At 40.0% G+C, this 25,067-nt stretch overlaps 1 protein-coding gene across 1 annotated transcript in view; it reads right to left on the minus strand.

Annotated features, from left to right (window-relative positions):
- ubl3a (ubiquitin-like 3a) overlaps positions 1 to 16,673 on the minus strand; it is a 34,056-nt gene extending 17,383 nt beyond the window's left edge. Inside the window, exon 1 of the mRNA XM_039777233.1 lies at positions 16,000 to 16,673. Coding sequence (XP_039633167.1) covers positions 16,000 to 16,026 — 27 coding nt within the window. The 5' untranslated portion in view covers positions 16,027 to 16,673. The remainder of the gene's footprint in view (positions 1 to 15,999) is intronic.
- Between the last annotated feature and the right edge of the window lie 8,394 nt (positions 16,674 to 25,067).

Consider the following 25,067-nt stretch of genomic DNA (forward strand, 5'->3'; position numbering starts at 1 on the left):
AAAAGCATGACCTCATTCCGATGCTACTTCCCTTTTTCATGGCAAAAACCAGAACAGGAAAACCATGCGAGCTGCATAACAACCATTTATGGAGATATTCAAGTGAAAATCAGGAGCGACAAGAACGGAAAAGATCGTGTCTGCTCCACAGACACTGGTTATTTCTGACTTTTTGGTTTGACTTTGCTTAGTGTCAGGGCTCTGACATTTGAGGTCACAACAATCGTCCACACACCACCACCACAAGTTTCACCACCACCACATCTTTACCGACTCAACACAAGGAGTAAAGACGCTTCATAATTGGCCATAGAGTATGAGAAGTAGATGGACATGTAGTAAAGTGAGATAGAATGTCACTTGGCAGAAAAAAAAGATGACAGCTTTACTTTCGCACGTCAGACCTCAGCTGGGGGAGCTCCGCTGTCCTCATCTCATCAAAAAGAACAAAACTCCAATAAATACTTTCAGAGGGAGAGAGGAAACATAACACAGGCCAAGACAGTGGCATGACACCAAAAGAAAAAAAGAAGTGGAGTGCTATCACACACACCACCTCCAAAGTGCTGATGCTGTACAGACGCCATGCTAGTGATGGCGAGGTCTGAGACTATAGGAGGACAGAGGAAACGCTGACACTTTTGGAGGCAAACCCGTGGGACCGACAGGGGAAATGAGAGAGCGAGAGAGAGGGAACTCAAAGAGGATTCAAAGAGGGAACAACGAAGGTCAGAGAGAGGCGGCGAGAAGAGTAAGCGTGAAAGTGAAATCCACTTAGTTCCTTCGGTCATCCACTAACTATTTGGTGTTTTGCATTCACGCACATTTGCTCATATATGAACACACATGCACTTTGCGTGAACACTCAAAATGCCTGCTGGGAGGTGGACTGCTGAGGAGCTCTGCTTTTGAAGCTGTGGGCCGAGACGTGAAATTGCTCTTATATGCTTCAATCGATTTCCCTCTGCACTTCCCTCTGTCAGCGTCTAGACCGGGTGTCCCTCTCTCCCTAACACAAGGCAAGAGATGAGATAGAGAATGGGATGACAGTGACATAAAGATGTATCTGTGGTTGTCATTATCGGTTGACAATTTGATACAGGTAGTGAAATTATGTTTTCTCTTGTTGGTTGACCAAGAAGTCTGAAGGTTAGCACAAGAAAGCACCTCTGGAGCTGATAAGGATTGCAGCAAGGTAGATGTTTGCCAACATGGAGATTTAAACCCACATGCTCCAGTTTAGAGGCAGTTTATCAGCTAATAACATCACCCTGCTTCGCCGTATACAAACTGTGTGAAAGCAAAGGAAAGCAACAGCTATTTTAAAACTTTTTCGAGACAGTTGCACACCTTTACCAGCGTACATTCTGACATCGTCTGTGTGGGGGTGAGAAAGTAAACTGGGTTTGAACTTCTCTCTCAAGTTCTCTTTTTTTTATTTTTTTCATTCTTTACAGAATTATTTCTGTCACTTTTCGTGTGTACAGCCAAGTGCATCACTGCGAATGTAAAAGTGTGTGCTGTTATCCCCAGGTATAAAAAACATTGTGTATTCCCCTCTCCGGACAGCACTACTACTTTTCTTTGGCATGCATTCTTAACTCATTTTCTTCTGACATTCAATGCAGACTTACATGATGCCCTCTGTATCAAAAATGTACCCTTCTCTTATTTATGAGCACAATGAATAGTTACTTCCGGTCTATGGGGCAAATGGAGGTGCAAGTGATTGTTGGGAAGCAGAAAGAAAGAATGAACTACTTCAGGAGGCAAGAATATGTTCAGCAAAAAAGATTTGATAATACAACGTTGATAATTCAATAATAGTTTGAGGTAATTGTTCATACATAACCACTTTGGAAACTGATTTGAATCATACAAATATCAAGGTCTTGATTTAACAAAACCACTACAGAATTTAATTTGACTTTCATTGTTGCTTTATAGTGTATTCAGCTCTGCAGGCCACCGTGGCAACTTCTTTCTTTTTTTGTGTTTCAAGGAAAATACTATATGCACAATGAAATACTGTTAAGCTGGAAGCTGTTACGTCTGTATTAAGTGTTGTTAGTTTAAATTAGCACTGGAATGGATTTTTTTTTGGTTTTCAATTTCTGTGCATCTCTGTTTGCTAAATTAGACATTATGTGCCCAGCCTTTGTGTCAACATTCTGTCTGTTTAGGCACTGGGGGGGGGGGGGACAGCTACCAGCAGAGACACAAACCCAAAGGCCAACATGCCACATGTCGTCATGCTGCTGTTGTGAAGGGACCACACAGAGGGTTGATGATCCCTGATGGCTGTGATGAAAGGACCTCCTGTCCTTTACCTCCTTCGTCCTACCATTTGCTCTGCAGCAGCCCTGTCTGCTCCCTCCTCCTCCTCTCACTGTCCATCACTTCCATCTCAGGGTATCTCACTAATGTGACTTCCTCCCCCGTGTTTTCTCGACCCCCTGCTATGTAAAAACCCTGGAGTCAAGTAAAGCATCCCCATGCTGCTCTCCACCTCCCAAGAGAACTACATGCTCGGTGGTGACCTCTGCCTTCCCCTGTCTCCCCCCCTTCCTCCCTCCTATTTCCTAGGTGGTCTCCCCAGCCGTGTGTAGCCAATGCCCTGCAGTCAGGATTCACATGATATGTAACCTTTCAGGTTGTTCTTTCTAAGCACTTTCCGTTTTCCTGTGTGCATCTAACATGAAGGTTTAGGATATTTGGAATCTCTTTTTTCTTTACACATTAATTGATTTTATACATTTTTACATCCACACCTGCCCCCCATGGAATTGTGAAATAGTAATGAAATGATAATTATTTATTATGTTGATAATATTTATGAATCAAAATCAATTGACATAAAAACTATTTTGATAGTTGATTAATCGGATAAGCCATTTACTTAGCAAAAGTCACTCACAGGTTCCAGCTTCTAAAATGTGAAAATGTGTTGTTTTGCTCGGTTTATTTATGGTAATTATTATATGTGGGATTTGGACCGTTGGTCAGACAAAATTAGCAATCTGGAGATGTCACCTTGTCCTCTGGGAAATGGTGATGGACCGGTTTCATTATTAATCAATAAAATAGTCAACAGATGTATCAATAATGAGAATAATCATTAGTTGCAGCTTTAAAAATCAACAAACGTGCTGGTTTTCCTCTTGGAAAAAAGGGGGAGTTCTCTGCGCTTCTGCAGACCACAACAATCCGGTGCAACCAAGGCAGGACACAACAGAATAAATAGCAAAAAATTGCCGGTGCAACACGGATGTCTTCTACTTGATGATTTTATTTCTTAAGGTGCATAACAGTGACTAACGTTTCAATGTGCTGGTTTTCCTCTTGGTCTATGTGGGCAATTACAGGTAAGGGTTTGGATGAAGACAGATAAATGTAACTCGGTCCAGTAAAAAAAAAAAATCATCTGTCATGCCTGTGTATACTGCTGCTGCCAGGTGAAAATGTAGTGTTGAGTTTTCAGCCTGAAATGAAGGGCTGTCAGTTGAGAAAACCTTTATAACATAATAAAAAAATCAAAGTGAATGATTGGCAGGTAAATCCAATTCTGTATCTCAAATCCTGTTGTTGTTGGTTGATGGTTTTCAACCCCACTGACAAATCTAATTCCCTTTCTATTACTAGCTTTGTCCCGTTCCTCAGATACTATAAAAGCTTAGCAGACATTTAAAGGAGAAACTTGATGTAACATCAGAGAGGAGAAACGGTTGGGAGACTGCAGTTACATCCACAACACTGCGTTTTCTTTTTCTCTCCCAGAAAAAAAAGAGTTCTGCCTGCAGTCACAACTCACGTGATGCCGTGTGTGTAGCAGAGAATGTGTCTACATGTGTGTGTGTGTGAGAGAGAGACAGGCACACAGATAGAGACTGCTGGCAAGCTAAAATGCCCTCTGTGCTGGAATTTACCAGATGGCACTAGACAGAAAAAAACAGGGGTATTACTACCCCCCACCACACACACACACACACACACACACACACACACAGGAATAGATGCAGGTTTACATGCAATGAAAAAGCCATTTATAAAATCTTATGAGCATGTGTTATAGTAAACATACAACTTATTAGTAGTATCGTAGAGATATAAAAATAGAACACAATATACTGTAATCCTGTATAATATGGTGTGATCTAATGCAACAGCCCTGCAATAAAGAATATCTTTGTGAAGCCTACAATGTTACATTTTTGTTAAGACTTTGCTTGAAAGGTGAATATATACTAATGCCATTTTTTCAGGCTGTTTGAGGTGCTGTATTAGATTTCATTGTAGGTATAACCATTTTACAGCTACACAATATAATGTGTCATTGCCTCAATAATTAGCAGAGTTAATTCAACAGAGAGAATCCACTAACAAGCCCACAGAATGTGAAATATTCACATTTAAGACAAAATTAAAGTGAAATGAATTGAATAAATTATCACAACAGACACAAACTTAGTGTGTGACTGTCTGTGTTTGCAGTGTTTAAGAGATGCATCTATAGGGGTTTCCTTTTTGTTTTCTTTTTCACTGTTATCTGGTTAGAGATCTGAGCCACTGGTTATGTTTGTGTTGTGCACAACAGCAAAGAGGCAGCCTCAGAGGGGAGACAGTGGAGACAACCGCTTACACAAGCAACAACAGAAAGGAACAGGGCAGCAGGGAAGGGGGGGTGGCGGTGGCTGGGGACCCAATCAAGATCTTTGACAAACATTGTTCCACCCCAAGGCAGAGAAAATAATATGAATAACGATGACATAATCAGCCAAGGGGTGCCGTTTAGGGGATGTTTTGCTGACTGTTACATGACCATAGTAAGGATGTTTACAGCCATGCTAGTTAGTATAATAAAGAATTGGCTCCTCATATATCCACCTGACTTCACAAGAATATTTTGAGAATAAAGCACACTTTGGCTTCACATATATTGCCCTGTTTATTCAACACTGTGACATTTAGATTAAAAATTAAACAGGATTAAAGTACCTGCCATCTCTAAGCCTTAATGGTTCCAGTGAGCCTTAAACCACACTGTACTATGAACTGTAACTGTACCAAGTTCAGCTGACTCAGCTATTCTGTGGCAAGCTAAAAGGAAGTCAGCTAAACTTAGCCAAGACATTCCAGCTTTACTCACGCACAAACATCCGAGCTTTCAAACCCACTAGCCCAGAATACAGATTTAAGAGTAGGTGAACACTGCTGTTTCGCTGGAAACCCTACGTTTAGCCAAATGATATCTTGCACAGAGTAGCCACTTCACAAAAATGTGTAATTAAACTAAACGATAGGTTGATATCTAATTTCCTCTGTGTGGGTCAAAGTTCTGCTGCTTCTCTCAAGATAAACCAATGCATCCTCATTACAAGAAACGGAGAGAAAAAAGTAAATGAAAAGTTCTCAATCATTCTAGTGCAAGGTCCAATGCTTATTACTGCTAGCACATTTCCCCCCCACACACACACACACAACCCCTGCTGGGATCATTAGAGACATTCATAGAGTACTCCATAGCATCCAGCATGCAATGACAAATTTGTGCAAGACAGCATGAAGGCCAAATATACCCTCTCTCAATGCTTGCTCTTTCTCTCTACATCACACACACACACACACACACACACACACACACACACACACACACACACACACACACACACACACACACACACACACACACACACACACACACACACACTCTCTCTATCTTTAACTCTTCTGTGACTATTTCCCACTGACATATCTCTCTATGAGTGTGTGAATATCAGAAAATCTGAAAAGATACACAAAAAAGGCTCCCATATTGTTTTCTCTGATATCACAACAACCTTTAAGCAACAAGCCAAAAACATTTCCTGCTAATTGTCTTTTTGCATCACAGCTCACAAATTCAAAGACATAAGTACACAATCAATGAACTGCTGTCACATCCTGTTCAACATAAAGCTGACAATCTTTCAGCATCAGGCTCAGAATCACTATCCACACACAGGAGTTTGTCTTTGTAAGTTTAGTGCAAGGACACCAAAAGCAGTGTATTTACACTGAAGTTGTAGAAAAGGATTTAAAGTGGTTGCGACAAACAAAAGGTTTAGATATAATAACAATATTAAAGATTAGCAGGACAATTGCTGTCTATACAGACTGTTCACATAGTGGCAAACCCCTGAAAGCCTCAATACTAAAGCTGGCTCACAGTATCAGCTGAGGATTAAGGCTCTAATTTAGTTCGTGCATGGTATTTGTGACACACAAGCTTCTGGAGGAGGAACTCTGAGATAGTTACCTAGCAACGAATAGTCAGTTAAAAGGGTTGGAAGTGTGAGGACACGCTGGTTCCAGAATCGTTTTCCACATCCCAATTTGGAATTTTTGTCCTCAATGTCACTTTACATGAACACAGGACTCTACCGCATGCTGAAACGATCCTATAGGTTTATGTTATGGCTTATGTGGACTGCTCTAAATACTAAAATACCCATGGTTTTGAATTAACTCATTGTTTGAGTTTATCATTTATCAAGCAAAAAATATCTAGATCCAGCTCCTCAAATGTCATGATTTGCGGTTGTTTGTTTTATTTCACACAAAATTAAATATCTTTGGTTTTGGACTGTTGATCGGACAAAACAGGCAATGTGAGAAAGTCAGCCATTAATGTAGAGATTTGTTATTATTTTCTGACATTTGAAAGACTAAACAATTAATGATTAACCACAGAAATTAACAGATGAATTGATTATGAAAACAATCACAAGTTGCAGCTCCTATTAGCGATGATAACATGAAGACAAATATGCCGCATTGCTGAGTTGGGTTTGAGTACAAAGCTTGTCGGTTTATTTTACATTGTAAAAGCATGCGAAAGTGATTCTTTAATTACAGACAGCCACAACAGAGTAAAAGTTGGTTTAAAGGCATATGTGTGAGGACTAGAGGCCAGCTGATCCTGTTGGCACATCCAGTAGATGAGGCCTGACCTTTGGATGACTGCTCTGTGACTAATGTCAGCCATGTCTGGGACCCGACGAGTCTCAATATTGACCCTCTAATTCCCTCAGTACGTATAGTCTGTCTGGCTGCGCTGGCACAGGACGTTCAAATATCTGGACAGAATATCTAAGCCTTGATTACAGGTGAACAGCTTTAAGTCAAACACATCCTTCTTCATTTATAAACACAAACCTGCCCACAAAAAAAACCCCCCCCCACACACACAAACACAAAAACAAAAACAAAAAAAAAACAAAAAAAAAAAAAAAAAAACAAAAAAAAAAAAAACACACACACACACACACACACACACACACACACACACACACACACACACACACACACACACACACAAAGTGTGTTTTACTCACTTGAGACCTTTTGTTTTACGTCTGTTTAAATTAAATTTGGAACAATTACAGCTACTACAGAAAGTCCCTCCTGTTAGTCCTGTAACATCAGTTGAAAGATAATAACATTAAAACAAAAGGCTGCATCATGATCCCTGAGTCTGTCAATGCAATCAATCCCTGAAATCAATACAGCATGCACTGACTACATTGATTGAGCACGTTATTTGTGCAAAATTTCCATTAGAAACTTATTATCTAAAAAGGAACACATAAGCGAGCAACTCCCGGTCTCCATTAATGAGTCAAGTTAGTTCACATTACTGATTGGCAAAAAATGTCTGTGAGTAGAATATTTAATGAAGCTAACATGCCGGTTCACACAACTGCCTCAGTTGATGTGAGAAATGAGCAAAAGGTTTTTTGCAGTCAGTAAAATAAGATCTTTCTGAAGTAAAATAAGTTTTTGTTGGCTGTTCATTTTCCTCTCTGCGTGTCACAGAGTGACACATTCTTCTCAACTCAAGTTTCTCTTCCTCCTTTCAGTTTCTCAATTCAGCCAGCCCACAACATCCTATGAATTTAATTTGCTTTAGTATCAGAAGGCAGTAACTCATTTCTCATTAACTCATTCAGAAGACTGCAATTACAAAAGAGATACTGGATGGCAGGTTATTTTGCTCAATTGTATTTGAATTTAGCATTTGCCCACCACTGGCCACCAGAATTATATCCCTGCCATTGTGGAGAAAGCTTTCAGCAGCATCCTGTCAGGGATAACATTTTCATTAAAGATCACTGGACGAATACTATTTGAAACAAATAAACAAAAAGTCAGAGAATTACCTTATCTTTGTGATGGCTAATCAGACTTAACCGAGAGATAAGGGACTAAATGGCACAATGCCACAAAACCACTACATGCAAACAATGGCCTTTAGGCGCAGCTCTAGTTTGTGCTGTTCTCTGGAGCAAAAGTGAACTGCGAAGTGGGTGTTACTCCATTGGCAAAGCCAATAGCAAACATGTCACACTTAACAGGAAGAACAGGTTCTGCTTTAGGTTTATGCTCATGCATAAACCTAATACATGCACTTATACTTCAAAAGTGGCTGCAGACATCCAGAGTCTAGTTAGGACTTTTTTGTGTTAGCGCCATCTGAGATCTCGCATATTACTATACATATTACTTACACCCACTTATTTATGTCATGCTCTGACTCTGTAACACAGCATAAAAGCTGAAGAGTGTCCTTACTTTACTTTTGTCCTGAGGTGTCCAGCATGTACTGTAGAGAACTGTTTTGCAATGAGCTCAGTGCTCAGGAATCAGTAATTAATAATTAATTTATTATGAACTTGGTGAACATTACACTGCTATCTCTGCTCCTATGATATTATTATTCAAGGACATGAAGACATACAGCATACAACAAGTGCCTATTCACTGTCAAGAAAGATCAGGACTAGAATCAATAGCGTAGACCAGAAGTCTCCTATTAAACCGGGACCCCGGGAGCCCCCAAAACAGTGAAGTAGTTCAACACATTCCTGAGCAAAGCCATACCTGCCAACACTGCGGCTGAAAAGGGGGATTTTCCGGCAGAATAAGCTCTTATCCCAACACGCACACACTGACTTCTTCTTAGAAACCCTCTGGGTTACTTACAGCACTAATTCAGTCTTCAAGCTGGGCTGTTTAGAAATACAAACCAACAACAAAGGAGATGGGGTCTCACTTTCAAGCCTGGTGAGTGAAATCTATCCTGAAGATTTAATCTTGGTGGTTATTACAGTTGGCTCTGTGAAGTGTGTCTCTAGCCTAAATTATCATAAGCATTACAGCCAAAGAAAACCTCTTAACTTTAGTAAACTTGAAGTTTTAAAAGGTCCCGTGACATGGTGCTCTTTGGATGCTTTTATATAGGCCTTAGTGGTCCCCTAATACTGTATCTGAAGTCTCTTTCCCGAAATTCAGCCTCGGTGCAGAATTACAGCGACTACGAGACAGTCCCACAATGAGCTTTCCTTACTGTACGTACACACCGCCGCCGACTTGAGCTGCAAAGAAGCTCAGGCCGCCCGGTCGAGGACGCTTGTCAAAAAGTACGGGGAAGCTTTTTGACGCTTTGGCCACTCTGACGTGGCAGCATTCAATGTTCGATCATGTTCAACACACGATTGAAGAAACAGCACAAGCAGCCACTGCACGGCCAATCCATTGACACTAGAAACCTTTTATAAATTGCATATATAATGACAGAATTTGTATTGTTTGTTGGTCGCAGCAGTGTCGGTTAGCAGTTAGCTCGCTCGTTAGCCGCTGAACCGCAGCAGAATGCAGGCAGAGTGAGCAGCCGCCAGCTGTTGATCCATGCAGGACTTCACCGTGAGCGGACTGTTTAGAAACGAGGTGACCGGCAGCCGGTAACATTAACTGGTCCCTATACGCAAACAACGTCATATCGTAAATGATAGGGAAACCAGAAACGGCGATTATGAGCTTTTCCTCCATTTTCACGGAGCTAATGTTTTGTAGGAACGAAAGTTTACATCGTATGTTTCTCCGGGATCAGCCAGGGCGAAGGACGTCTATATTCCGATTGGTTGCTGCTGTTTGCCGCTGCTTGCTGCTGAACCGCGTCATAGCTCATTACCATAAAGTTGACATACTTTCAACTTTCTGATTGACGCTCTGGACGCTCAAAACGCCCAAGACGCGACGCCGACAGATTTGACGCTCCTTGCAGCGGAGAGAAGCCAGCTTCCATTGAAAATGAATTACTTCCGGTATCTTTAGAAGCTCAAGTCGGCGGCGGTGTGTACGTACAGATAGTATGTGCTATTTCTGTGTCTGTAGCTATTGAGGAGGAGAAAGGTGGGGTAAGGTGGAGGGTGGGGGTTTGGCCTTGACCAACTGCCACTTTGCTCATTTGAAAGCCATGATGCCTCTCTCTCATGTGTGGGCCAAATTCTCTGGGCGGGCAAAGCAAAGAAAGGGGAGGTAACCTTGCTCCTTACGACCTCATAAGGAGAAGATTCCAGATCGGCCCATCTGAGCTTTCATTTTCTCAAAGGCACAGCAGGATACTCAGGGCTCGGTTTACACATATCGCCATTTCTAGCCACTGGGGGACCATAGGCAGGCTGGGGGAACGCATATTAATGTTAAAAAACCTCCCATGTTAAAAAGGTCCCATGGCATTTTCATGGTCCATGGGACCTTTAACTTGGTTAACCACTGCAAACACATTAAGGTATTAGTTAATGTCTGAGAGTGTGTGCGGTAGGCTGCAGACGACAGGAAAACATGAATTTTGCAGAAAAACTGAGTGACTTCGTAAACGTTATGTACAGAACAGCAAATGCAACCAGGTTAGGCTGGATACATACACAGTATAGTAGCCTAACTCTACTATGATTACAACCCTAGTGCAGGTAAAACATACACACACACTGTGCAGGTTCAGAAGGTCAAAAATTAATTGGCTGTCAAGCAAAAAAGGTTATATTTATTGCCTCCTGAAAATGTGATATTTCAGATTTGATATTTTTCACCACGGAGAGCATTATGACTGGAATATTATAAATATCTGATCAGCTGGAACAGACATGGGGGGGGGGAAATGAAAAAGAGGATTGATAGGTACAGTAGGTATCATTATTCATAGAGGGCATCACATAGGATGCACATGTACAAACACATGCGACACTGAAGAATACACAGATAAACAAAAACAGTTACATAAGAAATCAATGGATGAGAGGTTCTCAATAGGACTTCCTGTGTGGCAGACGTGCATCAATACAATTTAATTAATTCTACACAATCAGAGACACACACACACATTCACAAAAGCGTTGCTAATAAGAGCAAGGGTCAATACAACGCACGGTCTCATAGCCAATAAAAAATAAAAATGACGTTAAACAACGATTCACTTCTCTATTATTATTAACCACGATGTACAGTAATACCATTAGGTAGTCACGTCTTTCTTAGAAGTCGAACAGATCTTTCTTTTAACTCTGAGTCTTCAATTTCCTGAAATGCTGGAAATGAATATGAATGGAGCACAACTCCTGCACCTTCAGAACTGCTATCACAACTTTCCGTGGCGCTGCGAGGCCGACATGTGACAATGTCAGAGTCGATATATCAACGCCTGCACCCAGGCAGGATGATGTAATCCTGATTTGTGACTCAGACTCACAAAACATGGCATCAGCAACCGCACACATATTCACTGACATGCTTCATCCAGCTGTCAGGATATTTAATAGTGTTCTTTTTTCCCCCTGAATGTGTCAATCAAAGCCCCATCAGCAGCTCCTGCCCGAGGCTGAAGACCGCCTGTGGACCTCTCTCCGTCTGGAGCTACTCGGTGTCATGAGTGCTGAGCTAAGCTCGAGTAAGACATGGGACAGAGACTGCTGTTTTCAGCAGCAAGGATTCCCCATCTATTGTTCTTTCATCCGCGACTGACACACCGCTGACCTTCGACCCTAACCTTTGACTCCTTTTTGTGGGTGTGTGTCTGTGTTTCTGTGCGTGCCTCAAGGGGACTCTTTAACAATGTGGGAATGAACAATAAACTGCTTTCAACGCATCAAAATTACAATTACCCAAACGCTGGGTAGCAGAGGTAACTAGCTTTTAGCCACATACTGATACAGTAATTTTTAAAGTTTAAAGTTTTGTTTATACATCTATTGATACATTTATTAACTGTGGTCCTAATTTGGCAATTCAATTATAGATAACAATAGAGTAGAAATGATTAGTCGATTAGTCAATTATTGTCAATAATTAGTTATTTCTTTTAAGCAAAAATGTCAACAATTCACTGGTAATAGCTTCATGTACAATTTTTGCTGGTTTCTGAATATCTTTGGGTTTTTGTCAGACAAAACAAGACATTTAAAGACTTCACCTTGGGCTTAAGAAAGGACTTGTTTTTACTATTTTCTGACATTTTAAAGACTAAATGATTAATCAATTCATCAAGAAAATAATCTGCAGATTAATCGATAAATGGGAGGAAATGTCTCGGTTGCAGCCCTAAATAACAACCTACATATCACAATAATTATTGTTATCTAACTTCTTTAACAATGCTATTTTTTGGTTCCTTATAAGTCAAGAGTTTACAGTATGATCCAACACACTTGTCAATAAGACCTTAAGGTGTGCAAGAAAATTCATATGTAATTCCACCTGACGTATGAAGGGTTAATATGTTCTATCGAACTTCCTGGTCTGGGTGAGGATAAGTGCTGTGATGGCCACCTCCAACACAAATGAACACATACTCTTCATTGCACAAATGACAGGGTGTCTACCAACTGAGTGTGTGTATGAGTGTGCATGTGTGATAATAGTGTTTATTTCTTCATATTGAATCAGGATCAGATGTGTGTGCCTTTAGTAAGCACTTCCAACCAGGAGGAGAAGCCACACAGTCATGTTGTTTCCACTGTGGGCTTTAGCTAATGGTTAATAAATTATTTACTAATGCTTTATACATCTGTTATAAGAACAAAGACAGTTTGTTCTGACAGGTTCTTGTTTCTGAAGCTTGGACACAAGAAAGAATAAAGAAAATTGCTCTGTAAGAATTAGCAGAAGTGAAATGTGATCGTAGAAAAGTGAAAAAGTGAAATTGTAAAAAAAAAAATCCATCACAAGATCAAGAGGACGTCTTCAAATGACTTGTTTTGTCTGACCAACAGTACAAAACAACAAAAATATTCAGCTTACTATAAATCCATAAAAGTAGACAAAACCTGCATATTCACCTTTGAGAAGCTGGAACCATTTCATCTTTTGGCATTTTGGTTTTAAAATAGTTGCAAATTAATTGACTAATTAATGGTTTCAGCTGATTACCAACCAAGGGTTTTTTGAATTGCTTAAAGAAATGTGTGTGTTTATTCTTGTCCTGCTTCTGTACTACTCTCTCTCTCTCTCTCTCGTCTGCTCGTTGTTACAAACACCCACATACCTGCAGCGCACCCCGGCCCAATCCTTCCACATACTCACACCGGCATCCAAACCTCAGATATAGAGCGTCCCACTGTTGCCATGGGGACCATTTCAGCCCTGTCGGCACTTCTGAGGTTTGCCTGGAGCGAGGCAATTTGCCCCCTCCTCATCCTTCACTCTTCCTATCCCTCCACCTCTCCTCATTTTTTCCTTTCCAAGAAGGAAAAAAAATCCCATTCTTCATTCTCAAGGGGGCATGACTATTCCTTCTCTCAGATTCATTCACCCACAATGTTTGGCATCGGCAATCTCCTCTCCTCCTACTCTCACTCCCACTCTACACAGCCTTTATAAGTATGTGTGTGTGTGTGTGTGTGTGTGTGTGTGTGTGTGTGTGTGTGTGTGTGTGTGTGTGTGTGTGTGTGTGTGTGTGTGTGTGTGTGTGTGTGTGTGTGTGTGTGCACTTGCTCCTTCCCCAGACTGAGAGAGAGTAGGGGGAAAACGAAGGGTGCATCTGCTGCTGATTTCAACCACACAGGATGAGTTAAATGCAGAAAGCTGATATTTCCCCAAATTTCCTTGGGGAACACAATAAGCTAGTGTACAGATTGAGCTAAGCCACAAAAGGAAGCAATTGCTCTTAAGATTTTTCGCTGGCAGAAATCCTGAAACGTCTTACTTATGTGCAGAATTTGACCTTTATGTTCCTGCTGCAGGCATACTAATAACAGGAGCCTGAAGACAGCATCTCTGGCAGGAATAAAATCCATTTAAAACAATGCTTGAGAGTTGGCAGTTGTAAAAAAATATTAATTTTTTTTCCGATTAACTTTATGCCCGAAACTGGCAATAAATGTTGTGAAAATAATTTGATACTTCCCCTACAGGGAAATTCTCACAGCACATATCAGATTGAGCTATAAACCAGCTGGCAGGGATTCAGTGTGTTGCTTAAAGACACTTCAGCAAGGTGTCTGGAGGCTTTAACCAAAGTTCTCTGGCTGAATGATAATCCTATAATACACAAGAATAACACTATTACAAATGTAAACTGACCCTGCATAACACCGCAACAGAAGTTCATTCGAAGCCACACACATCCACACAGATGGTGACATAACACAAAACCTTCTATAAATGTTATCTAGATTTAGCCACCAGCCATAAGAGGTCATAAAATTAAAGATTCGGCTCATGATTACGTCTATAATCCATGGAAATTCCTTGCGGTGTGCTATATTTAGATGTTTTAGCTTTGACCGGACATAAACATAGAGGCCTGCTCACCTCTAACTTCCTTCCAGTGTTATCCCAACAACATAATGGACCTGCTGTTCAGGGGATCAGCTGAACTTCAACAGGAGTACAGGCACAGCTGATCTCTGCGTGGAGGGGCACATTATGTGGTTTATCCTTTCTATACATAGACCTGGAAATATTTTTAGAGCCACCACGCACTAGCAGTAAAGATGACCGACATAAAGCTGCCAGACAGAGGGGAAATATAATGTCTAAGACTGGGTGAACCCAACTGAACGCATTTTATACGCCTTTTAATTTGTGGAATAGCTTACCCACGAGATGCGGACATAAATCTTTATGATGAGAGTTCATAACAGTCACACCACAGTCAGTCAGTACGCTAGAGTAGAATAAGTCATAAGAGGATAGTGTCTTGAGAGGGTGGGGGTTAGCTAATAAAGTCACCTGATGATGACCACAGACTTTATAGGTTACAGTTTAGCCTCCTTTTAAAGCACCACTACATCAGTAGCTGGGGATAATAGGGCTAGCAGCGATGTAATTACTCATTTCCAACCCTGTGATGCTGGAGTTTCACAAATTGTGTAATCCGTTGCAGTGAGCATCAGGGCAGCGACTAACTATTGTTTTCATTACTGATCAAACTGTCTATTATTTTTCCAATTAGCCTAATCATTTAGTCCATGAAATGTTAGAAAATACTAACTGCAGCCCATCCCAATTTCCCAGAGCAAAAGTTGACGCCTTCTTTATGCTTGATAACTAAATAGGCAGTTATGAAAATTGGCAATTCATTTTCCCAGTTGATATATCATTTCACCGTTTGATCGCTACTGCTCTAGTGAACATCAAGTGTACATTCATCTTTGTCAGGCTTCCATTATCACAATTTAGTGCAAACTTTTCAGATCTATCCGGGGATAAATGCTACTACCACATAAAGATAATGTGACACACACAAAATAATGCAGACTTGATGTTCACTGTGCTAGATTACAGGACATCAAGAATTGTTGGGAGTGTGCTTATAGAGTTTCATACTGTGGAGAAAGAAATGGGAGACAATGGCTGCCTGGAACTATAGGAAAATGTATTAACAAACAATTAGCAAAAATGTAAAAGGTTCATGAGTTTAAGTGAAGGAGGTAAAACTTGCAAACACTGATAAGAATAAAATCACTAGGATGTATAGTTTATAGCCTGATCAAAATACATAGTGATTACCAAAGTTGGACTAGATACAGCGACGTTCTCATGTCAAATTAATGAAACCAGAAGTAGCTCTTGAAGAACACTCTCGCTGCTCTCATCCGCATTTTATGGGGGTCAAAACCTTGAGGAAATAAATGGATGTAAATGGTTAGCTAAGTGTGAAAAATGGACAGTAAATTCTCTCACCATGTCCGCTGGGGTGCTGCCCGTCATCGTGAAGGTTTTGCCCGGTCCTCGGAGGGGTTCACACACACACAACACAAGATGAGAACACAAATATCCCCTTTTCGTCTTCCTTGTTGGAGCTCAACAAACGTTTTTTTTATGGTTTAGAGCAGGAAACAAAAACACAATGTATTCCCGGTGACTTGCTCTCTCCACAGTCACTACACCGAGGTAGTCAAGACGTTTTACGACGCTTCCTTCTCTCTATTGCACAATCATTTCGTTGATCATTTTCCACACAAATTGGGAAATTCTGAGGTATAGTTAATGTTAGCGTGATAATCTGTCGACCCGAGGGCCTCCTCCGACCCTCCAAACATCAAGAATATCCTGCTTTAGAAAAGGTGCCTACGCCATGCGAAAAACCCAATAACGTTACTGCTGGCACATCCGGACACGGATCTTTTTCTCTCTTGGTGAAAAAGAACACAAAATATCCGCAAGGTTAAAGGTTACCGTCCGCCGATTAACTCAAACACCTCCGCCGGTTGGTACAAAAGGAGTCCCTTAGCGAAATCTGTCGGTCCTTCTCTTTAAAACGGGAGTTTGTGATGATTGTTGGTTATGTTACAGACTGCGTTGCTGTACCTTTCCGACCCGTTCAGCTGCCATCCTGCCTTAGAAAACTAACGTCAAGTTAGCCACGGAAACAGACATGGGATTTCCGGTTAAGTACTAAAGGGAAATAAAACCACTTTAATCCTTCACATACGCAGTATGCGCATTTCTTTTTGGTCATTTTGCAAACAAGGACGTAAAAGCAGTAAAAAGAAGATTATATAGAATAAATAAAATATGTAGAATAAACAGTAAGGATAAATATGAATACCCTAAGTAAGTATGGACAGTATGAACATGCCCAGCAGGTGCAGTAGGCACAACATATATATATATATATATATATATATATATATATATATATATGTATATATATGTATGTATGTATATGTATATGTGCTTCCCATAATAATAAAGATGTACCAAAAAAGTAGAGACTCTATGTAGATTTCTGTATTGTTGATGCTCTTATACGCCATAGCTCTGTTATAAAAGTGAGGGAATAAAAATAGAATTGTACCCCCATACCCAGTAGAAATTATATATTGTAATTAATTCATGATGATGGAGAGAAATAATTCATTAATGAATGACTGAACACATAACAGGTATGTGTGCATTTTTACAGCAGAGTGGTTAAATGAGGAAAATGGGGTTGCATTAATCCAACTCTGGATCCTCAAAAGTAGATATTCATCATCATATTCATCAAACAATCACATTATCTAAAGTCAAGTTCTCTGCCATATAGATTTTGTATGGCTGTATCCTGAAAAAAAGTATCTAACAAGCAAAGTGAGAAATGCTTGGCTTGCATGTGACTAACAGCCTCACAGTGATGGAGGAAGTATTCAGATCATTTGCTTAAAATGTAAGTAGTAATATGTGTGGACAACAGTGTTACCTCAGTGTTTCTTTGGTTCCTTTTGTGCACCATACAACACTCACACACCGCCTCATGCACACCTTACACTACTGGTTTTGCTGACACACACTCCTGTCAATATTAATATAAAATTATAATAATAATAATTTACTTTTGTTAAATAAATTGCTTTTGTTAAACCATTAAAAATAGAGAAAAAAAACAGAGCTCACCCAATTTCAGACTCAGCTGAGGGGCTGAGGCTGTAGAACTCAATGAAAAGAGTTAAACTATTGAAGTGTGTCTACCATATTTGTCATGGCTCAAGAGCCAGGAGACACAATTACAAGTAAAAGTCCTGCATTCAAAATTACATTTTACAAGTATTAGTAGCACAATTTACTTAAAGTATCAAAAGTTGAAGTATGCAGAATGGCCCCTGTCAGTTTTACATTATTATATTATTGAACCATTATTATTGATGTATTGGGATTAACATGTAAAATGTACTTGAATGTTTTAGTTGGTCATTGTGGACAAAATGCAATGTATTCCAAAATGTCCAATACACTTTGATAAATGGCATCGTGTTTAAGGTTTATTCAGATGTTTCATGCATAGACTGTTAATACAGTCTATGGTTTCATGTCAAGTTTATGTTTTATTTTGAAGTCAGAATTACTTTATATCTGGGTTTAATGTTTCTTAACGTGCCACTTGATGCATCCCCTTTAAGAACATGGCAGCAGTCCCCAGATTTGGGGAGACAGTGCTGGAAGTAGTGGGAGCATGAATGGGAGAGAGTACAGTTTGGGTGGAGGAATGACTGCACACACCTCCTGAGAAACAAGCATGGACGAGGGTTTCCTTCTTGTAGAAAGCCACGCAGAGAGGAGAAGGTGTGTGGATAATCAATGGTTCCTTTCTGGGAAAATAGAAAATTCATGACACACTGATGATAATATGCTATACCTCATCTAAACACAATAATTAAGCTGTAATTGTCTGTTTTGCTGCTGTAGAAAAATCTCAATCAAACCTTTTCTAACAAGTAAGTACATTTTACTTTATTGACCACAAAAGGGAAAACTCATTTTCTGCCTGTCACATATGGGAAGGTTAAAGGTCAGGGTCAGCTGCGGAACAGCACTGCTAGAGCTGGATTTAATGTCTTTTAACCCATCTTGGATTTACAGTAGTGCTCAACACTGACCTGTTTACAGTTTTATTTGCAGTCATGCATGGTGGCAGTTGGTCTATTAGAAGTGATCAGTGACTTAGAGGATAGACAAGGGGACAAGGCTGTATATGTTCATCCTTCTGTAATGACTTAATCAATAAATCAATAAATCAGCCATTCAGTATCCAGGATTGCATGTGCTGTCATGAAGAGTGAGGAATGTCTTACAGAGTTAAAATTATAAAATAATGGCCTTTGTTAAGCAGCCTGCGAGACCTTTAGTGGCAAAATACTGGATTTAATGTTTGTAAGTTAGCCTAAGTAATATAGCCTATTACATACAGTATAAGTATTACATACATACATAATGGCTATGATTATAAAGAGTTGGAACAAGACGTGACAGTTTCATAATATTAGTTCAATATGGTTGCGGGGTTATTTATAGCATGCATCTAATACATATGCAATATAATATCCTGTCCTTGGTCAAGTGCTCTGCCTTGTGTGTTTTTGTTTTTGTGTTTGTGTGTGTGTGTGTGTGTGTGTGTGTGTGTGTGTGTGTGTGTGTGTGTGTGTGTGTGTGTGTGTGTGTGTGTGTGTGTGTGTGTGTGTGTGTGTGTGAGTGTGTGTGTGTGTGGGTGTGTGTGTGTGTGTGGGCCCTGTTTCCATCAGAGGTCAAGATGCGTATCGGCAGCAAGTCTGTCCTCTCTCTGGTGGACTGAGTGAAATCCATTGTGACATCAGGAGTGGCTTTTTCTCTGAGATCTGTAGGATTAACTACCTAATCTCCCCACCATAAAGGGAGAGTGGAGAGGGGGTAGTGAGTCTGACACACACACACACACACACACACACACACACACACAACACACAAAAGCATAAGCATGCCAGCACAAACAAAAGTGAGATGTGAATGTGTTTTTGATGGCTGTATTTTCAACATTATTTTTTAAAGTAATTTATTAAGGTCAGTGTATGATTTTCAAATAGTGAGCCAAGTAGTGCAGCAACTAATGACTATTGTCATTATTAAATAATCTCTTCATACGTTTCTAATGTTTTTTTTTCTTTTTTTTTTTAACATTTTTAAAATTTAAAATTTCCGGCCTTTATTTTTGACAGGACAGCTGAAGACATGAAAGGGGAGAGAGAGGGGGAATGACATGCGTCGAGGAGTAAACCTGTATATACGGGTGCCATTCTTATGATGAGTCAATATGATGATGTAGAACAGAAATTACATAAGAGCAAATTGTGACTTTTGATAAAATACAATTTCAAGTGACACAAGAATGAAAGGTGGAAACAATATTTTGTATACAGTATTATTCCATCATGCCATATATGAAATTACTAAAATACATGTTTCATCACTTTCAGACAAGACTTACTTGTCGGTGCTTATAAATAGTTAATTAACCTTCTACCACCCACTGTTCTACCCGCTAGCACTGTGTTTACAATCACTGACTGCTAGTACTATAATAGCTTATATTAATATGAACATGACATTTTTGTATTGATGTATTAGACTCTCGTCTTTTCAGTCATTGTCTTTTTAATAAAGGATGGTGTGTGTGTGTGTTTCCCTCCTCAGCACTTGCCTGTACTTGTTCGACAGTGCAGGTCTGTGTAATATGAACTACCAGGTCACCTTTACAATCCCTTAGTTCCTCTCTTTAAGGTCTGCTGATCAAATATAAATGTTACATTTTGTGTAAAGACAATACAACTCTGTAATCCTCTAAGCCTCTTGACTATGTTCTCAATGTGCTCAGACCACACACGACCATATAGTACATATTAAACACATATATAGAAATTGGTCATGAAAAGGAGTTTTAGTGTTTGAAAATTCAAAGGGCATGATTAGAGTTTAACCAGTATATTGTATCCACTTGCACGCTGTCAGAGCAGAGATAAACTGTGATCTGTTTCTGTTTCCAGGGTCACTACAAAACAGTTGCTGCATTTTAGCTTTGAAGGGCAGCGTGCATGACACCCTTGGTGGTTACCACTGCTCCATATATAAACATTGACGCTCAGCACAGCAGTACTCGAACATCCCATTGTTTTGCTTCCACTGCCTCCCCATGTTTCCCACAGATTATTAACATGCAGTGTATGCCATTAGCTATTCTGAGATCCTGCAGCAGACTTTGAGCTCAGACTACAGCCCAAAGGTCGGTGTTGGTAGCCACTGATGCAAAAGACAACCCAGAGGAGATGTGAGCAATTATTTCCCCATCATAACCACAGTACTGTTTTATGTCCCCTTCCTGCTTGTCTACTCTACAGAGATCATTAGGAACACTGGCAGTGTTATTCTGAAATGGTAAGGTCACCCAAATGATAAACCAAATCTCACTTCCTCTAGTGGAAAACAACCATGCAGATAGTTTGGGTTTAATGTGTGCAATATCATCTCTGCGATCACCCCAAGAAGTAAATGAAATTATTGAGACTATTTCTTCTATAAAGTGATTGAAATGTCTTAAAACTATTGGTTGTCTTGAAATTTGGTTCAGACATTCATGTCCCTCTTGGGATTAATTGTAAGGACTTTGGGGTCCCACAAACTATTAATCTAGTGCCATCATCCCATCAAGTTTTCAAATTGTCAGAGACGCTACCTTGGTTTGTGACCAAATACCTGCAAAACTAATGCCATTCCTTTCAGCCCGGCTGTGCTTTGTGTTTAGTGCTAATTATCAAATGTTAGCATGCTAACACACTGAACTTAGATGGTGAACATGGTAAACATTACACTTGCTTAACATCATCGTGTTAGGATAGCCACTGTGAGCATGTTAGCATGCTAACATTAGCATTTAGCTGAAAGCACTGCTGTGCCTATAACATCACAGAGCGCTAGCATGGCTGTAGACTCTTGTTTTTAGCTATAGAGGAATCTGGTCTGTAACAAGCTGCCATTACTGCTGTGGCATCTCACTTGCATTCACATCTAGTAACGTTACAGACAAATTTCCTCTGAGGTGTATAAGAAGGTCAAGCTTATCTAGTCTATGGGAATGATTTCACATCCTGGCCATGTATAAAGTGTAGTAATGGGCGAGCATTAGCATTTGTTGTCTTTTACTATTACATTGATATGAATTAGGTGTAAATACTAAGCTAGCTAGCATTACTTTCTCTCAAAGCTATCACGAATAATGTCTGAATAATATCCTTATCCACATTGCTAATCTACCATCATCAGCTAGAGGGGTCCAACCTTCCATACTTTCACTTAACTGTTAATTAGCCACCCGATTTACTCTCTCCTGTCATTGTCATGAACAGCTCTCATGAACCCATTCTTTTCTGTGACTGACAGTTCTGGTACAATGTCACCAATCCTCAGAGAGCTGCCTCTATTACCCAGGATCATGTCCCTCTCAAAAGCAACAGTCTAAACCTGAGTTGGATTTGGTTTAGATTTACCAGGAGACAGCCTAAACCTGAGCTTATCTACAACGAACTGTTATTGCGGGGATCAGGAGGAGGTGGGTGCTCCACTAATCTGCCCACCTGTCAACACACTCAGTGGTAAACATACACAGGGATTTGTCCTGAGATCCCTCTGATAGACCTTTAACTGGAGGCTAAATCTGAGATACAAGATGTAGCTGGGATTCCAAGTCACTGCGTTGGAGTGTTTGTGTTTTTGAATCAGTGCTGAGAGCAGTTGGTGGTTTGTTGGGCGATATACAAGCAGAGAAACAGCACTCACAAATTGTTAAAAGCCTCCTCCCCTCTGCTGTGAAAACAATTTGTCATCATCTCACATTCTTGCCATCTGTCTGTCTGACACAGAAGGGAAAAGTACAGGCTTGTATTTTGTATCTCTGTGCACACCTGAGAGTGTAGATACTTATAGTTCTCTTCCTGTTTACTTGTTAGTGGGATATATTTAGCATGTCATGTGTCTCTCTGTTTGTGTTGGTACAATATGTTCCATGGATGTTCTATTCAGTCTACATTAGCTGGCTCTTTCCAACTTTTGTGTGTGTGTGTGTGTGTGTGTGTGTGTGTGTGTGTGTGTGTGTGTGTGTGTGTGTGTGTGTGTGTGTGTGTGTGTGTGTGTGTGTGTGTGTGTGTGTGTGGAAGAGAGAGAGTTTTTTTAGCTGCTTTAACAGGTTAGATGGGTAGGTCAATAACTACTATTTTATACAGACATTCGTGGTTCCCAAATGATGTATTCTCTAATGATGATCCTCTGTCATCTCCTCTATGTTCACCGTGAGGTTGTTGTGTTTGTGGTTCAGTGTGAAATATTTCAACACTTTGGAAAAACTGACAGAAATTTGGTACAGACATTCATGCTCCCCACAGGATGAATTCTAATAACTTTAGTGATAGGATCATAAAATCTCACAAATGCCTGCACCATCCTCACACAATCTGATACTGTCACACATTTTTCTTGACACTTTTATGCATAAACCCTTTACATATAGGTTACACTTTCTCTGACAGCACCATATGGCCAATTTATACCTTAATTTCACCACAACTTCCATTTCTGTTTTTCTTAACAATGAACAATACAGCCTCACAGCTGCTAGCATAGCTTTAGACACATTTTTCTTTAGAGACCACAGTGATTCCCTTAACATGTTATGTATTTTAGTTTTGTCTTAATGACAGTTACTCAGTTGTCTCATCTATAAAAAGGTTCAGACAGTCTTTCTTTCTTTCTGCAGAGACTAACAGAATTTAGCAGAATAGAATAGGCATATGACATCAGGAAGGCACTAAACCTTTAAAATGATATTGTAAGAAAAAGAAAATACAGTTGTCACTGTGTCAAGCCAGTACATATTTGCAGTGACTATTATCACCCTACCTGCCTACTAAACAAAAACACAGCATCTATTGTTGTGATTATGTCTCAACCCTTTTCACATCAGTGATTATAGTCAGACAACGTTGGCACACAAACACATTTTTAGAGCAAACCTCAGGCAGCGGCAGTGCCAACCTCTGTGTACCTGAGTCAGCCTCCAGTTCCTTCTTCACCTCCCCCTCTTTTGTTCTTCCTCTTTCCATTCCTCCCTCTCTCATGGTGACTAGGCAGGTATAAAATAGAGGGTGAGGCAGCGTTATCAGCAGTGCAGGAATGGTGTTATAGCTACGATGTGGATGTCAGGCAGTTGTTATGAAACTAAATAGCTGTGATTAGATGAGCAGCGGTCTTCCCAAGAGCTCAAAACAAAAACAAGAGGACTGCGAAGCAGCATCGACGGTGACAGTTTCTCTTCCGCATGGTTAGGCATCCTGTTTGGTCATGTAAATTTGTGATACAACAGAAAACTAGATTCTCACATTCGATATATTGTATATCATACAAAGACCATGACAGTTGCCTCATTTGGTCTTCATTCAATGAACATGTGTAATGTTTACATGTTATTTTTTGCTGGGCTCAGTCCTCAAGTAGCCGTCGATTTTCAGGTGGTGACTTGATTGGTGTTTGTGCCAGGATGTCGCTTTGCGTCACATGGGGTGGGGAGGGAGTGTTGTTGCACGGTTTTGTTTTTCGACAGAACAGAACAGTGTTCGCAAAGCTGAAAATAAAAAACACAGAGGATGACTAAGAAATCCATGCCTGACTCACAAACAGTGTCACGGACATAATCTGAAGGGTAATACAAAGGGAGTTCAGTATGTCAACAAGCTCCTGGTCCATGTATTGAAAAACTGTGTTGTCCACACATACAGTGTGACAACACACAAGATACACAACTGTGATTTTATGGCGTTTAAAAAAAAAAACTTTGATGCAGGTACTTCTTTTATTTTTCCTTCTTCTCTCTGCCTATTTGCTGTATACTACACTATAAAACAGCAGTATCATAAAAAAAATTATTTAAATACATAGCACAAACATTCTCATGATAAGTTATATTAAATCTCCTTCAATAAGTTGTCTATGCATGGGGAGGATTGTGTGTGTTCCCTCTGCTGTTGGCGCCTCACTTCCTCCTTTGATTTCCATCAGCTGAAATTCACACCACACACACACACACACACACACACACACACACACACACACACATACAAAGTTGATAAGGCTGCAATGGCCTAAAATGATGTGTGATTCAGGGTTTTTGAGTTGACCTAATGAAAGAGATCCTGAATTAAATGATTACTTCCTCATGACTACTTCTTCTACATGATTACTTCCTGAAGACAAAGAGTACAGGAAATGTCACGAACAGTCATGCAGCTGTTAATCAGTTAAAGGAACAACCTGGAATATTACTCGACAAGGTGCACATGACATTATGCATCCATATCTACGTTCTCAAAGTTAATATGTATTGCAATGGCATTGTTGGATTTCATTATGACAGAGGTGTGTCCTTAATATGGGTTCACTGTAATAATGGCTTTTTACTAATTTCCAATCAAGTTGTA

Source organism: Perca fluviatilis, chromosome 16 (genome assembly GCF_010015445.1).
Source record: "Perca fluviatilis chromosome 16, GENO_Pfluv_1.0, whole genome shotgun sequence".
NCBI classification, from domain to species: Eukaryota; Metazoa; Chordata; class Actinopteri; order Perciformes; family Percidae; genus Perca; species Perca fluviatilis.